Source organism: Heterodontus francisci, chromosome 14, assembly GCF_036365525.1.
Source record: "Heterodontus francisci isolate sHetFra1 chromosome 14, sHetFra1.hap1, whole genome shotgun sequence".
Taxonomy (NCBI): domain Eukaryota; kingdom Metazoa; phylum Chordata; class Chondrichthyes; order Heterodontiformes; family Heterodontidae; genus Heterodontus; species Heterodontus francisci.
The window spans coordinates 52,222,355-52,239,148 of record NC_090384.1 but is presented as its reverse complement, the minus strand read 5'-3'; the positions used below and the strand labels follow the sequence as shown (position 1 = coordinate 52,239,148).

Sequence of the window (16,794 nt, the reverse complement as noted above, 5' to 3'; positions counted from 1 at the left end):
AGACTAAAACTAGGAGGCACAGTTTAAAAATAAGAGGTCTCCCATTTAGGACAGAGATGAGGAGAAATTTTTTCTCTCAGAGGGTCGTGAGTCTGTGGAACTCTCTTCCCCAGAGAGCAGTGGAGGCAGGGTCATTGAATGTTTTCAAGGCAGAGGTAGACAGATTCTTGACAAACAAGGGAGTCAAAGGGTATTGGGGGTAGGCAGAAAAGTGGAGTTGAGTCCACAAACAGATCAGCCATGATCTTATGGAATGGCGGAGCAGGCTCGAGAGGCCAAATGGCCTACTCCTGCTCCTAGTTCATATATTCATATGTTTGTATATTGGGTTCCTGATGTCCTTGGGATCCAACTGTAATTTTAACTCGACAAGCTGAGCAGGAAGCCTCAGCAGCTTTCTCATCAGGTGAAAATGGCAGGGAGAAGGATTCGGGGCAAGTGGCCTTTTCTTGCCGAGGACTCACAACACCCATGCCCAATACTAGGGTGTGAGAACCCTACAGGGCACCCCTGAGGTCAATCCCACCATCTAGCCACTATTGGCAGGCAGTCTCAAGACAGTGTGATTTTCCATTGGCTCCTGCCAATTGCCACAACTGGAACCCTTGGAATCCAGCCAATGGGATTTAAATGTGTCCTGGGAGTTTAAATATCCATGGTCTAATTTCTGAAGTTGAGGGCGAGTTTCTAACTCAGACACTGTCCACCACCCAACACTGGCCTGGAGTTAAAATCAGGCCTTATCCACATTAGTTTTTTGATTGATGCCTATTGGCATCGGGTCTATAAGACCTAGTGCCTTTGGCTAGTTAAAGGCACATCTAACTAAACTCCTTGACAGACAGTATCACAAGGAGGCCTGCATACCCACAGGAAAAATCTGGGCCAAAGTGTTTAAAAAGGCAATATAATTTTAGTGAAAGATTTAAAAGATGAGATTAATACACCTCAAAGTGAAAATTCATTCTAATTAAGCCAGACAGAACCACTTGATTTTTTTTGCTACTACTCCTGATTAGCTATATATTGCATAGAAGAATGAGAAAACAGTTGTCCAAAAGAACAGAGAGTAGCAATGCAACCGCCTTCATGTTTGATAGTGAGGGCAAAAAAAAGCAAGAACAGGTTTCAAGAAGCCTTGTGGGAAGGTGACATGGGCCAGAATTTTACTTTGGGTTGGAGGCCCTGCCCACTGGCTAAAAAGTCAGGTGCCACCAGCCCGCTCCTGTGGTGGGCCGTAAAATTCCGGCCATGGTGAGAATCACAGCTAAAATTTGAATATGGTGGCAACTGGCCAGCACACCAGGATTTAACGCTCCCCAGGCCCTTAATTGGCCATGGGAAGGACTTCAACCTCTCTGAGGTAGGAATTCCCGCCTAATGGAGCTGCCAGCCAATCAGCGGGCCAGCAGCTCTCAGTCCAGGCAGCATCACTGGGAGCGGTGGCCACTGCTGGGATTGCACCCAGTCAAATCAGGAAGAGGGACGATGGCCCCGGAAACAAATCTAAGTTTTGGGGCCTCACCAGGGACAATTGGCTGGGTCCTGGAGAGGCAGTTGTGGGTGTGGAGGGGATCTTTATTTCAGTGGGGGCAGTTGGGGCTTTGGGGGGCCCTTCATGGGGCACAGGGTGCCTGATCAGGGGGGCCCACTCCAGTCCGCAAGGAGGCAGCTAGGTAAAACCTGGCAGCTTTCTGGGGGCCTTTTCCATCCACCGCTGGTAAAATACCAGGGAGGAGGCCCTTAAGTGGCAGTTAATTGGCCACTTAAAGGGCCTTGATTGGCCTGTAGTGGGTGGGCCATTTCTTGCCACCGCCGCCCCTTGTAAAATTGCAGCAGGGGCAGGAAGGCATCGAGAACAGCACCCCCTGCCCCTGCTGCAATTTTACAGGTCCCCCGCCCCTGCCACCAGCCCGCTCCTGTGGTGGGCCGTAAATTTCCGGCCAGATACATGAATGGGCAGGAAGTAAAGAGATACAGACCCTTAGAAAATAGGCGTCATGTTTAGATAGAGGATCTGGATCTGCGCAGGCTTGGAGGGCCGAAGGGCCTGTTCCTGTGCTGTAATTTTTTTTGTTCTTCTTTTCTTATGGTGAGAATCACAGCTAAAATTTGAATATGGTGGCAACTGGGCTTTGATGAGAACACACCAGAATTTAATATGGTGAGAGCATGGCAATGATCGGATAGTGATCGACTCTTATATAGTGACAGAAAAATGCAGATGGGATGGACTCCAGTACAGTGATGGTGAGGCTTCAATGTGACTGTGACAGACTAAAATAGTGACAGGAAGGCTCCAGTGGAATGATACCAGGTTCATCTACAGTGATAATTTGCTACTTACATGGGACTCTAATACAGTGAAGTCTTGACTAGCCTTGATTGTCATTTAACCAGAAGCATTAGAAAAGTAAATTTATCCTGTCTTTTTGGCACAATATTTTTAGACTCACATCAACCATATTGTGCATTGAATGGTTTTCTTTCCTTCAATTGGCCACTTTCATTTGTGCTGGGACTGAACATAGTGGGTTGGATTTTAAGGAGCCCTCAACATCAGGATCCATGCCGGGGCGGAGCTTGAAGATGGCCCCCGATGAGGCCCGCCATGAACGTCGATGCCGGCAGGGCCTGGCCCGATCCTCCTGGCGGTGGGAGGCACCGTGGCGGCTTTCCCGCCGCTGGGAGGCGGGACCATAATTTCCCGGTGGGGAGAACACAGAGCAAGGAGCGGATAAATAGAGCCCAAGGATCGCGGCCTGGAGCACTAAGCTTGCTGGAGCAGCGGAGAGGAGTCCAAGCGTACCAGAGTTTGAAAACAAAGTGAGCAGTGACATCACAGGAAAGCTGCAAGATGATTGGTTGGTGAGTAATGTCCCAGACACCACCATCACCATTCCCGGGTATGTCCTGTCCCACCGGCAGGACAGACCCAGCAGAGGTGGTGGCACAGTGGTATACAGTAGGGAGGGAGTTGCCCTGGGAGTCCTCAACATTGACTCTGGATCCCATAAAGTCTCATGGCATCAGGTCAAACATGGTCAAGGAAACTTCCTGCTGATTAACACCTACTGCCTTCCCTCAACACCACTTGGAGGAAGCACTGAGGGTGGCAAGGGCACAGAATGTACTCTGGTTGGGGGACTTCAATGTCCATCACCAAGAGTGGCTTGGTAGCACCACTACTGACCGAGCTGGCCAAGTCCTAAAGGACATAGCTGCTAGACTGGGTCTGCGGCAGGTGGTGGGGGAACCAACACGAGGGAAAAACATACTTGACCTCGTCCTCACCAATCTGCCTGCCACAGATGCATCTGTCCATGACAGTATTGGTAGGAGTGACCACCGCACAGTCCTTGTGGAGACGAAGTACTGCCTTCACATTGAGGATACCGTCCATCGTGTTGTGTGGCACTATTACCGTGCTAAATGGGACACATTTCGAATAGATCTAACAATGCAAAACTGGGCATCCATAAGGTGCTGTGGGCCATCAGCAGCAGCAGAATTGTACTCAACCTCAAGGCCTAGCATATCCCCCACTCTACGATTACCATCAAGGTTCAATGAACAGTGCAGGAGGGTATGCCAGGAGCAGCACCAGGCATACTTAAAATTAGGTGAAACTACAACAGAGGACTACTTGCGTGCCAAACTGCCTAAGCAGCATGCAATAGACAGAGCCAAGTAATCCCATAACCAATGGATCAGATCTAAGCTCTGCAGTCCTGCCACATCCAGTCGTGAATGGTGGTGGACAATTAAACAACTAACTGGAGGAGGTGGCTCCACAAATATCCCCATCCTCAATGATGGGGGAGCCCAGCACATCAGTGTGAAAGATAAGGCAGAAGCATTTGCAACAATCTTCAGCCAGTTGATGATCCATCTCGGCGTCATCCTGAAGTCCTCAGCATCACAGATGCCAAGACTTCAGCCAATTCGATTCACCCCACGTGATATCAAGAAACGACTGAAGGCACCTGATACTGCAAATGCTATGGGCCTTGACAATATTCCAGCAATAATACTGAAGACCCGTGCTCCAGAACTTGCCGCACCCCTAGCCAAGCTGTTCCAGTACAGCTACAACACTGGCATCTACCTGGCAATGTGGAAAATTGCCCAGGTATGCCTGTACACAAAAAACAGGATAAATCCAACCCGGCCAGTTACCACTCCATCAGTCTACTCTCAATCATCAGTAAAGTGATGGAAGGTGTCATCAAGCAGCACTTGCTTAGCAATAACCTGCTCAACGATGCTCAGTTTGGGTTCCGCCAGGGCCACTCAGCTCCTGACCTCATCACAGCCTTGGTTCAAACGTAAACAAAAGAGCTGAACTCAAGAGGTGAGGTGAGAGTGACTGCCCTTGACATCAAGGCAGCATTTGACAGAGAATGGCATCAAGGAGCCCAATTAAAACTGGAGTCAATGGGAATCAGGGGGAGAACTCTCCTCTGGTTGGAGTCATACCTAACGCAAAGGAAGATGGTTGTGGTTGTTGGAGGTCAATCATCTGAGCCCCAGGACTTCACTGCAGGAGTTCCTCAGGGTAGTGTCCTAGGCCCGACCATCTTCAGCTGCTTCATCAATGACCTTCCTTCAATCATAAGGTCAGAAGTGGGGATGTTCGCTGATGATTGCACAATGTTCAGCACCATTCGCGACCCATCAGATACTGAAGTAGTCCATCTAGAAATGCAGCAAGACCTGGACCATATCCAGGCTTGGGCTGATAAGTGGCAATTAATGTTCGCACCACACAAGTGCCAGGCATGACCATCTCCAACAAGAGAAAATCTAACCATCTCCCCTTGACATTCAATGACATTACCATCACTGAATCCCCCACTATCAACATCCTAGGGGCTACCATTGACCAGAAACTGAACTGGAGTAGCCATATAAATACCATGGCTACACGAGCAGGTCAGAGGCTAGGAATCCTGCGGCGAGTAACTCATCTCCTGACTCCCTATAGCCTGTCCACCATCTACAAGGCGCAAGTCAGGAATGTGTTGGAATAATCTACACTTGCCTGGATGGGTGCAGCTCCAACAACACTTAAGAAGCTCAACACCATCCAGGACAAAGCAGCCCGCTTGATTGGCACCCCATCTACAAACATTCACTCCCTCCACCACCGACGCACAGTGGCAGCAGTGTGTACCATCTACAAGATGCACTGCAGCAATGCACCAAGGCTCCTTAGATAGCACCTTCCAAACCCGTGACCTCTACCAGCTAGAAGGACAAGGGCAGCAAATGCATAGGAACACCACCACCTGCAAGTTCCCCTCCAAGTGACACACCATCCTGTCTTGGAACTATATCGCCATTCCTTCACTGTTGCTGGTTCAAAATCCTGGAACTCCCTTCCTAACAGCACTGTGGGTGTACCTAACCCACAGTTCAAGAAGGCAGCTCACCACCACCTTCTCAAGGGCAACTGGAGATGGGCAATAAATGCTGGTCTAGCCAGCAACGTCCACATCCCATGAATGAATAAAAAAAAAACTGCTGTTAGGGAATAACTCTAAATAGCTAAGTTAGTACATTACTGTTAGAGTGCGTGTGTAAGTTGCTTAATATTAATAATAGTTGGTATTTTTGTGAGTAAGGTTTATTTTAACTAGTGAACTATTGAGTTTTAGTCGGATTTATCAGTACTAGTCAGGTTTTATTATTAATTCTGAGCTGTTGTGGTATTGGTAAGGTTTTTTTAGCAATAGCAAAGGGTGAACTAATAAATAAAGAAATAGCAGAGGTGCTTCAACCTCGAGAGTGCACCTCCTGTGCTATGTGGGAGCTTCAGAATGCTTCCCATATCCTGGAGAACCATTTGTGCAGGAAGTGTCGTCAATTGAAGAAGCTTGAGCTCCGGGTTTTAGAACTTGAGCGGCAGCTGGCGACACTGCGGTGCATTCATGAGGATGAGAGCTATGTGGATAGCACGTTTGTAGGTAAGGTCACCCCACAGTTTAAGAGTATGCAGGGAGAGAGGGAATGGGTGACTACCAGACAGTCTAAAAGAATCAGGCAGGTAGTGCAGGAGACCCCTAAGTGCATCTCACTCTCCAACAGGTATTCAGTTCTGAATACTGATAAAGTGATGCATCGTCTGGGGAGTGTAGCCACAGCTAAGTCGATGGCACCACGGGTGTCTCAGCTGCACAGGAGGGTGCAGGGAAGACTGGAAGTGCCATAGTGATTCGTGATTCAATAGTCAGGGGAACAGACAGGCATATCTGTGGCCGCAGACGTGAATCCAGGATGGTGTGTTGCCTCCCTTGTGCCAGGGTCAAGGATATCACTGAGTGGCTGCAGAGCATCCTGAAGGGGGAGGGTAAACAGCCAGCAGTCGTGGTCAACATTGGAACCAACAACATAGATAGAAAGAGGGATGTGGTCTTGCAGTCAGAATTTAGGGAGCTAGGTAAGAAATTAGCAAGCAGGACCTTAAAGTAGTTACTTCTGGATTACTACCAGTGCCACACGGAAGTGAGTATAGAAATAGACGGATAAGACAGATGAAAGTGTGGCTGGAAAGATGGTGCAGGAGGGAGGGTTTTAGATTCCTGGTATATTGGGACCGGCTGTGGGGCAGATGGGACCTGTACAGGCCGGATGGGTTGCACCTGAACAGAGCTAGGACTGAGTTCCTTGCGGGACGTTTTGCTAGTGCTGTTGGGGAGCGTTTAAGCTAGTTTGGTGTGGGATGGGGACCTGAGGGTAGACTCAGTTGGGACAAAATCAGAAATAAAAAAGGAAAGCGGAAAATTAATGGATGAGTCTGGAAGACAGAGGACAAAGGTGAGAAAATTTTTTTTGCAGTGCTCAAGGGTATCTATTTCAATGCAAGGAGTATAACAAATAAAACAGATGAACTGAGGGCACAGATAGACACATGGCAGTATGATATCATAGCTATTACAGAAACATGGTTTAAGGAGGGACAGGAAATGGCAGCTCAATGTTCCTGGTTACAGGGTTTTCGGATGCAATTGGGAGGGGGATTAGAAAGGAGGGGAACTGGCAAGTTTGGTTAAGGAAACTATTACAGCTGTGAGGAGGGATGATATGTTGGAAGGTTCATCAAAGGAGGCCATATGGATTGAGCTAAGGAACAAAAAATGGGCAATCACACTGCTGGGAGTGTACCATAGACCCCCAGTCAGAGGGAGATAGAAGAGCAGATATGTAGGCAAATCTCTGAGAAGTGCAAGAACAATAGGGTAGTAATAGTAGGGGATTTTAACTACCCCAATATTAGTTTTAGTGTGAAAGGAATTAAGGAACAGAATTCTTGAGGTGCATTCAGGCAAACTTTTTTGCCAAGTATGTAGCAAGTCCAACAAGAGATGGCACAATTTTATACTTAGTTTTAGGAAATGAAGATGGGCAGGTGGAAGGTGTGGCAGTGGAAGAGTATTTTGGTGGTAGTGATCATAATTCAGTTAGTTTTGACATAATTATGGAAAAGGACAAGGATAGAACAGGAGTTAGAGGCAATTGGGGCAAGGCCAATTTTACTAAACTGAGGAGTGATTAGCGAAAGTGGACTGGAAACAGCGACTTGAAGGTAAATCAGTGTCACAGCAGTGGGAGGCATTCAAAGGGGAGATTCAAGGGGTTCAGGGTAAACATGTTCTCACAAAGAAAAAGGGTGAGGTGGCCAAATCTTGAGCCCCATGGATGTCAAGGAGTCTACAGGGTAACATAAGGCAGAAAAGGAAAGTTTATGTCTGACACAGAGAACTCAATACTACAGAAAGCCGAGAGGAGTATAGAAAGTGAAGGGGTGAAATCAAAAAGGAAATTAGGAAAGCAAAGAGAGGGCATGAAAGAATATTGACAAGCAAAATCAAGGTGAACTCAAAAATGTTTTATCAATACATTAAGAGGATAACTAAGGAGAGAGTGGGGCGGCCCATAAAAGACCAAAAAGGTAACCAATGTGTAGGAGCGGAAGATATTTGTATGGTTCTTAATGAATACTTTATGTCTGTCTTCAAAAAAGAGAGGGACGATGCAGATATTGTAGTTAAGGAGGAAGAGTGTGAAGTATTGGATATAATAAACATAGGGAGAGAGGAAGTATAAATGGGGTTAGCATCCTTGAAAGTTGATAAATCACCAGGGCTGGATGAAATGTATCCTAGGCTGTTAAAAGAAGCAAGAGAGGAAAGAGCAGAGGGTCTGTCAATCATTTTCCAGTCCTCACTGGATACAGGTGTGGTGCTGGAGGATTGGAGAATTGCTAACATTGTACCTCCATTTAAAAAGGGAACGAAGGATAGACTGAATAATTAAAGGCCAGTCAGTCTAACCTCAGTAGTGGGCAAATTATTGGAATCTATTCTGAGATACAGGATAAACTCACTTAGAAAGGCATAGGTTAATCAAGGATAGTCAGCATGGATTTGTTAAGGGAAGATCTTGTTTGACCAACTTGATTAAATTTTTTGAAGAAGCAACAGGGAAGATAGATGAGGATAATGCAGTTGATCTGGCCTACATGGATTTTAGCAAGGCTTTTGATAAAATCCCACATGGCAGACTGGTTTAAAAAATAAAATCCCATGGGATCCAGGGAAATGCAGCAAGGTGGATATAAAATTGGCTCAGTGGAAGGAAACAAAGGGTAATCGTCAACAGGTGTTTTATCGACTGGAGTGCTGTTTCCAATGCCATTCCACAAGGCTCAGTAGTGGGTCCCCTGCTTTTTGTGGTGTATATTAATGATTTGGACGTAAATGTAGGGGGCATGATCAAGAGGTTTGTGGACGACACAAAGATTGACCGTGTGGTAGATAGCGAGGTGGATAGCTGTAGGCTGCAGGAAGATATTGATGGTCTGGTCAGGTCAGGTAGGCAGAAAAGTGGCAAATGGAATTCAATCCAGAGAAGCGTGAGGTGATGCATTTGGGGAGGACAAACGAGGCAAAGGAATACACGATTAACGGGAAAATACTGAGAAGGATAGAGGAAGTAAGGGACCTTGGATTGAATTCCACAGATCCGTGAAGGGAGCAGGTCAGGTCGATAACGTGGTTAAGAAGGCATATGGAGCTCTTTCCTTTATTAGTTGAGGTATAGAATACAAGAGCAGGGAGGTTATGTTGGAACTGTAAAACTCATTGGTTAGGCCACACCTTGAGTACTGTGTGCTGTTCTGGTCACCTCATTACAGAAAGGATTTAATTGCACTAGAGAGGGTACGGAGGAGATTTACGAGGATGTTACCAGGACTGGAAAAATGCAGCTATGAGGAAAGATTGGATAGGCTGGGGCTGTTCTCCTTGGAACAGAGAAGGCTGAGGGGAGATCTGATTGAAATGTACAAAATTTTGAGGGGGGCGGATAGAGTGGAGGTGAAGGGTCTATTCACCTTAGCAGAGAGGTCAATGACGAGGGGGGCATCGATTTATCGTGATTGGTAGAAAAACTAGATGGGAGATAAGGAAAATCTTTTTCACCCAGAGGGTGGTGATGGTCTGGAACTCACTGCCTGAAAGGGTAGTTGAGGCAGAGACCCTCAACTCATTCAAAAGGCGTCTGGATATGCACCTCAGGTGCCGTAAACTGCAGGGATATGGACCAAATGCTGGAAGGTGGGATTAGAATAGGTGGATTGTTTTTCAGCTGGCACAGACACGATGGGCCAAGTGGCCTCTTTTTGTGCCTTGAGCTTTCTATGATTCTAGGATTTAATTTAATTTAAATTTTTGAAGTTTTGAAAAAAGAAGCCAACAGTGACATCACAGCAAAGCTGAAAGGTGATTGGTTGGTGAGTCACTGCTGTTAGGGAATATCTCTAACACATCCGCAGTATTTTGCTTTTATTTTAGGGAATATCTCTAAATAGCTGGATAAGTATCTAAGGTAAGAAAGGTTTACAGTTTATTGTCATTTATAGTAAGTAGTGTTTTTTAGGGAGTTCTGTAGTAACGAGGACCAGGGAAGAAGGGCCCTAGAGTAATTGATATTATTTGATATTAAGCATCTTCCAAAAGGTTTAATTTCAAGGGTTAAGTCATGGCAGGAGAGCTCAAAGCCATACTGTGCTCCTCATGCTCTATGTGGGAAGCCAGGAACAATTCCACTGCCCGGAACCAGCATGTGTGCAGGAAATGTCTCCAGCTGCAGCTCTCTGGAAGCCCGGTTTCGGAGCTGGAGCGGCAGCTGGGGACACTGTGGAGCATCCACGAGGTGGAGAGTATTGTGGATAGCATGTATAGAGAGGTGGTCACACCGCAGGCTCAGACCCCACAGGAAGGAAGGGAATGGGTGACCGCCAGGCAGAGCAAGAGGACTAGGCAGACAGTGCAGGAATCTCCTGTGATTATTCCCCTGCAAAACAGATATACTGCTTTGGATACTGTTGGGGGGAATGGCCTCTCAGGGAAAAGCAGCAACAGCCCAATTTGTTGCACCACGGGTGGCTCTGCTGCACAGGGGAGGAGTAAAAAGTGTGGGAATGCAATAGTTACAGGGGATTCAATTGTAAGGGGAATAGATAGGTGTTTCTGTGGCCGCAAACGAGACTCCAGGGATGGTATGTTGCCTCCCTGGTGCTAGGGTCAAGGATGTCTCAGAGTGGTTACAGTACATTCTGAAGGGGGAGGGTGAACAGCCAATGGTCATGGTACACATTGGTACAAACGACATAGGTAAAAAAAAGAATGAGGTCCTAAAAGCAGAATATAGGGAGTTAGGAAGTAAGTTGAAAAGTAGGACCTCAAAGGTAGTGATCTCAGGATTACTACCAGTGCCACGTGCTAGTCAGAGTAGAAATAGCAGGAAATATCAGATGAATATGTGGCTGAAGAGATGGTGTGAGGGGGGGGGTTTTAGATTCCTAGGACATTGGGACTGGTTCTGGTGGGGGAGTGGGGGGGGGGTGGGGACCAATACAAACTGGACGTGTTACACCTGGGCATGACAGGACTGATGTCCTAGGGGGAGTATTTGCTAGAGTGGTTGGGGAAGGTTTAAACTAAAATGGCAGAAGGATGAGAACCTTTGCAAGGAGTCAGAGAAGGGGGGGATCAAAGACAAGAACAAAAGACAGCAAGGAGAATAAGAAAAATGATAGGCAGAGAAATCAAGGGCCAGAATCAAACAGGGCCACAGTGAAAAATAGTGGGAAGGGGACAAGTAATGTTAAAAAGACAAGCCTTAAGGCTTTGTGCCTTAACGCGCGGAGCATTTGCAATAAAGTGGATGAATTAATCGCACAAATAGATGTAAACGGGTATGATATAGTTGGGATTACGGGGACATGGCTGCGAGGTGACCAGGGATGGGAAATGAACATCCAGGGGTATTCCGTATTTAGGAAGGACAGACAAAAAGCAAAACGCGGTGGAGTTGCATTGCTGGTTAAAGAGGAAATGAACGCAATAGTGAGGAAAGATATTAGCTGACGATGTGGAATCTGTATGGGTAGAGCTGAGAAACACTAAGGGGCAAAAAAGTTAGTGGGGGTTGTATATAGACCCCCAAACTGTAGTGGTGATGTTGGGAATGGCATTAAACAGGAAATTAGAGACGCATGAGATAAAGGAACATCTGTAATTCTGGGTGGCTTTAATCTGCATATAGATTGGGCAAATCAAATTAGTCACAATACCGTCGAGGAGGAATTCTTGGAGTGTATATGGGATGGTTTTCTGGACCAATACGTCGAGGAACAAACTAGAGAACAAAATATCCTCGACTGGTTATTGTGTAACGATAGAGCAATAATTGACAGTCTAGTTGTGCAAGACCCCTTGGGGATAAGCGACCATAATATGATAGAATTCTTCAACAAGACGGAGAGTGACATAGTTGATTCTGAGACTAGGGTCCTGAATCTTAGTAAAGGAAACTACGAAGGTATAAGGCGCGAGTTGGCTATGATGGATTGGGAAACGTTACTTAAAGGGACGACTGTGGAAAGGCAATGGCAAACATTCAAAGAGCGCATGGATGAACTGCAACAATTGTTTATCCCTGTCTGGTGCAAAAGTAAAATGGCAAAGGTAGCCAAACCATGGCTTACAAGGGAAATTAGAGATAGCATGAGATCCAAGGAAGAGGCATATAAATTCGCCAGAAAAAACAACAGAACTGAGGATTGGGAGCAGTTTAGAATTCAGCAAAGGAGGACCAAGGGATTGATTAAGAAGAGGAAAATGAGAGCAAGCTTGCGGGGAACATAAAAACTGACTGTAAACGTTTCCATAGGTATGTGAAGAGAAAAAGATTGGTGAAGACAAATGTAGGTCCCTTACAGTCAGAAACTGGGGAATTTATTATGGGGAAGAAAGAAATGGCTGACCAACTAAATGCATACTTTGGTTCTGGCTTCACAAAGGAGGACACAAATATCATACCAGAAATGTTGGGAACACAGGGTTTAGTGAGAGAGAAGAACTGAAGGAAATCAGTAATCGTAGAGAAATGGAGTTGGGGAAGTTGATGGGATTGAAGGCCAATAAATCCCCAGGGCCTGATGGTCTGCATCCCAGAGTACTTAAGGAAGTAACCTTAGAAATAGTGGATGCATTGGTGGTCATCTTCCAAGATTCTATAGTCTCTGGAACAGTTTCTACAGATTGGAGGGTAGCTAATGTAACCCCACTATTTAAAAAGGGAGGTAGAGAGAAAGCAGTGAATTATAGACCAGTCAGCCTGATGTTGGTAGTGGGGAAAATTCTAGAGTCCATTATCAAAGATTTTATAGCACAGCACTTGGAGAACAGCGGTAGAATCGGACAGAGTCAGCATGGATTTACGAAAGGGAAATTATGCTTGACAAATCTTCTGGAATTCTTCAAGGATGTAACTAGTAGAGTTGATGAGGGGGAGCCAGTGGATGTGATTTAGTTGGACTTTCAGAAGGCTTTCGACAAAGTCCCACATAAGAGATTAGCATGTAAAATTAAAGTGCATGGGATTGGGGGTCGTGTATTGCAATGGATAGAAAATTGGTTGGCAGACAGGAAACAAAGAGTAGGGATAAATGGGCCTTTTTCCAAATGGCAGGCAGTGACTAGTGGGGTAGTGCAGGGATCAGTGCTAGGACCCCAGCTATTCACAATGTATATTAATGATTTAGATGAGGGAACTAAATGTAATATCTCCAAATTTGCAGATGACAGAAAACTGGGTGGGAGGGTGAGTTGTGAGGAGGATGCAGAGAGGCTTCAGGGTGATTTGGACAAGTTGAGTGAGTGGGCAAATGCATGGCAGATGCAGTATAATGTGGATAAATGTGAGGTTATCCACTTTTGTAGCAAACACAGGAAGGCAGATTAGTATCTGAATGGCTATAAACTGAGAGTGGGGAATATGCAACAAGACCTGGGTGTTCTCGTACACCAGTCGCTGAAGGTAAGCATGCAGGTCCAACAGGTGGTAAAAAAGGCAAATGATATGTTGGCCTTCATAGTGAGAGGATTCGAGTACAGGAGCAGGGATGTCTTGCTGCAATTATACAGGGCCTTGGTGAGATCACACCTGGAATATTGTGTGCAGTTTTGGTCTCCTTATCTGAGGAAGGATGTTCTTGCTATAGAGTGAGTGCAGCGAAGGTTTACCAGACTGATTCCTGGGATGGCGGGACTGACGTATGAGGAGAGATTGAGTCAGTTATAGCAGTAATATTGTATCAATGTCTTAAAGAAACAGTGTCTTAAATAAAATGAAATGACCCATTTCTAGTTGACATAAATTCTCAGCATGAAACTGCTCTCTGGTTTAGAAATATTTCAATAATTTGGTTCCGAAGGGCACCATGACCTGATCCTAGGACTTGGCCAATCTGCTCTTTGGCTAGATGGCATGATGAGGCAGGGCCATGAGGGATCTTTCCTTCCTCCTCACATGGAAGTACCTGCTTTTTCTCTGGACAGCTCACAGTCACAAATAGGGTGTGCAACTGAGCTCCTAAAATTCTAAAGGAACTACAGCCAAAATCTCCAGCGCTATACTGACAGATTACGGAGTAGTGGACATTTCCATTCAATTCAGTCTTTAAATTCATAATTCAACAAAAATAAAAAAAAAGGAATATCAAAGCTTCAGGCTGGAAAGTTGCAAAAAAGGATGATGGAATCAAGAAACCTGTTAGTTTTGCAGATCAGGGATTACTGACCCATTGGGGGAATATTAATGCAGAGAAGCTCTCCATACAGTTTTACCAGCAGGAAGGGAAGAGAATGCACATTGTACCAGTTCTCCACAGCGTGCTAATACCAGTTACCTATCTACATGCCGACTAACACTCTGCTTAAAAGCATCCACTGCAGTATTCTGGTCATCAATCTGGCCTTTCTTGAGTGATGTATTCCGGTTTGCATACCCATTAGGAGGAGGGAATCCAGGTGTTGATGAGTGCTGAAAGACAATAAAAAAGAATAAGGCGAAGCAGACTTTATATGGGTCTGCATACAATATGAAGATTGTATTTGGATCTAGCTACAGTGTGAAGACTAAATACTGGTTTGGACCCAGTATGAAGACCAAATTTGAGTCTCGAAACAGTGAAGACAGTTCAGTTTTGGACTAGTGTTGTTTTTGAGTGGGGCGTTCAGCAGTTCTAAAACTGAAATTGCACGCCAAAAGCCTTTTTACTTGGTTTTCTCTTGAAATATGGAGATTATAGTTAGAGGGAAGTAATATTTTTGATAAACTTTCAATATCGGAAAAGCGATTCTTGCTACTCAAGGTATGATCCCACTCCACGGTCCTGTTTTGGATTTTGGCAAATTGTGACAAGTGCATGCAAAAAGATTAATAAAAATAGATTTTACCACCAGCACAGTACTTAAATATAGTCCTTAGAGAAGAGCAGATTGAGAGGAGATTTGATAGAATGTTCAAAATCATGAGTGGTCCAGACAGAGTAGATAAAGAGAAACTGTCCCCATTGGTGAAAGGATTGAGAACCAGATGACACCAATTTAAGGTGAATGGTAAATGAACCAAAGGCAACATGAGGAGAAACCTTTTTATGCAGCGAGTGGTTAGGATCTGGAATGCATTGCCTGAGATTGTGGTGGAGGCAGATTCAATTGTGGCTTTCAAAAGGGAATTGGATAATTATCTCAACAGAAAGAAAATTACAGGGCTACAGGGAAAGAGTGGAGGTGTTGAATTAGCTGTGTTGCTTTTGTAGAGAACTGTCATAGATGCGAAGGACCAAATGGCCTCTTTTTGTGCTCTTGCCATTCTATGATTCAGGGAAGAAAGGCAGCTCGGTTTAGTTAATAGTACTCTAGGTTCAAGTGCCAATTGAGTCACTCAACATTCCTAAGAGAGCAGGTTAGTTAGCATTTCAGACAAACCTTTTATAAGAACTGGAAAATTATAATTGAACAAACGCTTAAATAGATGCAGAACAGAGGGCAAAGGGAGGCAAAAAAATACGAGAGGAAGTATCAGTGCAATGACCTATAATCCAAAATAAAAACAGGGCATTGTCAGATGGCTGATACGACCTTTATATCAATCAAAGAAATTATAAACATGAAAGAAACAGAATGTGAACATGTAAGGCACTGGGAGGCAGGCCAAGAAAAGATGAGAAGATAGATTAGAAGCTTGTAGACCAGATCTGAAATTCAAAAAGTAGAAGCTGCCATATTAGGGTCTGATGGCACAAGCAGGAGGAAAGCAGGTGTTGGGCTGGATTTTGTGGAGGAGGTGGGGCTCCTGGCTCCAGGTTGAAAAGCAGGGGGCCCCTGCCTTGGTCTTGTCGTGCCCCCCACCCAACCCCGGAACAATCCTCTGGTGTTTTCAAGCCTTTGCATCCCGCGCCGGGATCCCCATTCCTTTAAAGAGGGTGATCCCACCTCGAAGAACTGGTGGCCAATCACCGGGACGGCAGCTCAGCAGTATCGGCAGCACCACTGGGAGTGGTGGCCATTGCTGGTACTGCAGAGGCAGCCCAGCGCTGGAACCCCAGACCTCAGGAAGGTGAGGCAGGGTCTCTGGGGCCAGTCTGGAAGGCCTTGGCGAGGTGGGGTGGGATGGTGGGAGTGGTCCAGGGGGAGGGGGGGGTCCATAAGGTTGTAGATTTTCCTGACGGGGGTCCTCTGTGGGCTACAGATTGTCCACGGAGGAGGGGCCCACCCCAAGCCTGCAGGGAGTGCGCCTCATTTTACAAGGTGCACTCCCCACATGGTGGAGGCATTCTCCATCGCTGGTTAGATCCCAGCAGCGGTGGGAAGAAGGCCTTAAGTGGCCATTAATAGACTACTTAAGGCCCTCAATTGGCCTATGGCTGGGAAGGCTGTCGTCGGCCTATCCTGCCCCCAGCAAAATCCCTTGGCGATAGGGCGGCAATGGGCCCTCCACCCCTTGCTGTGATTCTATGGACCCCCGGCCTCCGACCGTGCCTCAGGTTTGAAGGAAAATTGGCAGAGTAAATGTCTCTCAATTTGCCTTAGCAGCCATTCTCAGAAGCAAATTAGCAACAATACTCGTGGCATTTTTATTATCCACAGTAATGGAATCCCTACTAAAAAATAGAATAGAAGAACATTTAGAAAGAAAAATATAATCATGAACAGTCAGCATGGAATTTCAAAGAGAAAATCTTGTTTGACCAACTTTATTGAACTTTTTGAGGAGGTAATATATAGAGTAGACAGTAGCTGTAATTTATCTGGATTTTCAAAAGGTGCCCCATAATAGACTAATAAATAATGTTGGATAATGTGGAGTGGGGGCAAGTGGCAGAATGGATTGCTAGCTGGCTTCAAGACAGAAAGCAGAGAGTTGGAGTAAAGGGTA

The 16,794-nt window shown here is 45.7% G+C and overlaps 1 protein-coding gene across 6 annotated transcripts in view; it reads right to left on the bottom strand.

The window, feature by feature from the left end:
- eps8l2 (EPS8 signaling adaptor L2) overlaps positions 1-16,794 on the bottom strand; it is a 229,748-nt gene that overhangs the window by 42,537 nt on the left and 170,417 nt on the right. For 5 of the 6 annotated variants that reach the window (XM_068046206.1, XM_068046207.1, XM_068046204.1 and 2 more), the window contains one exon: positions 14,261-14,394. In XM_068046206.1, coding sequence (XP_067902307.1) covers positions 14,261-14,394 — 134 coding nt within the window. The remainder of the gene's footprint in view (positions 1-14,260; positions 14,395-16,794) is intronic. The other variant, XM_068046209.1, reaches the window with a different exon arrangement.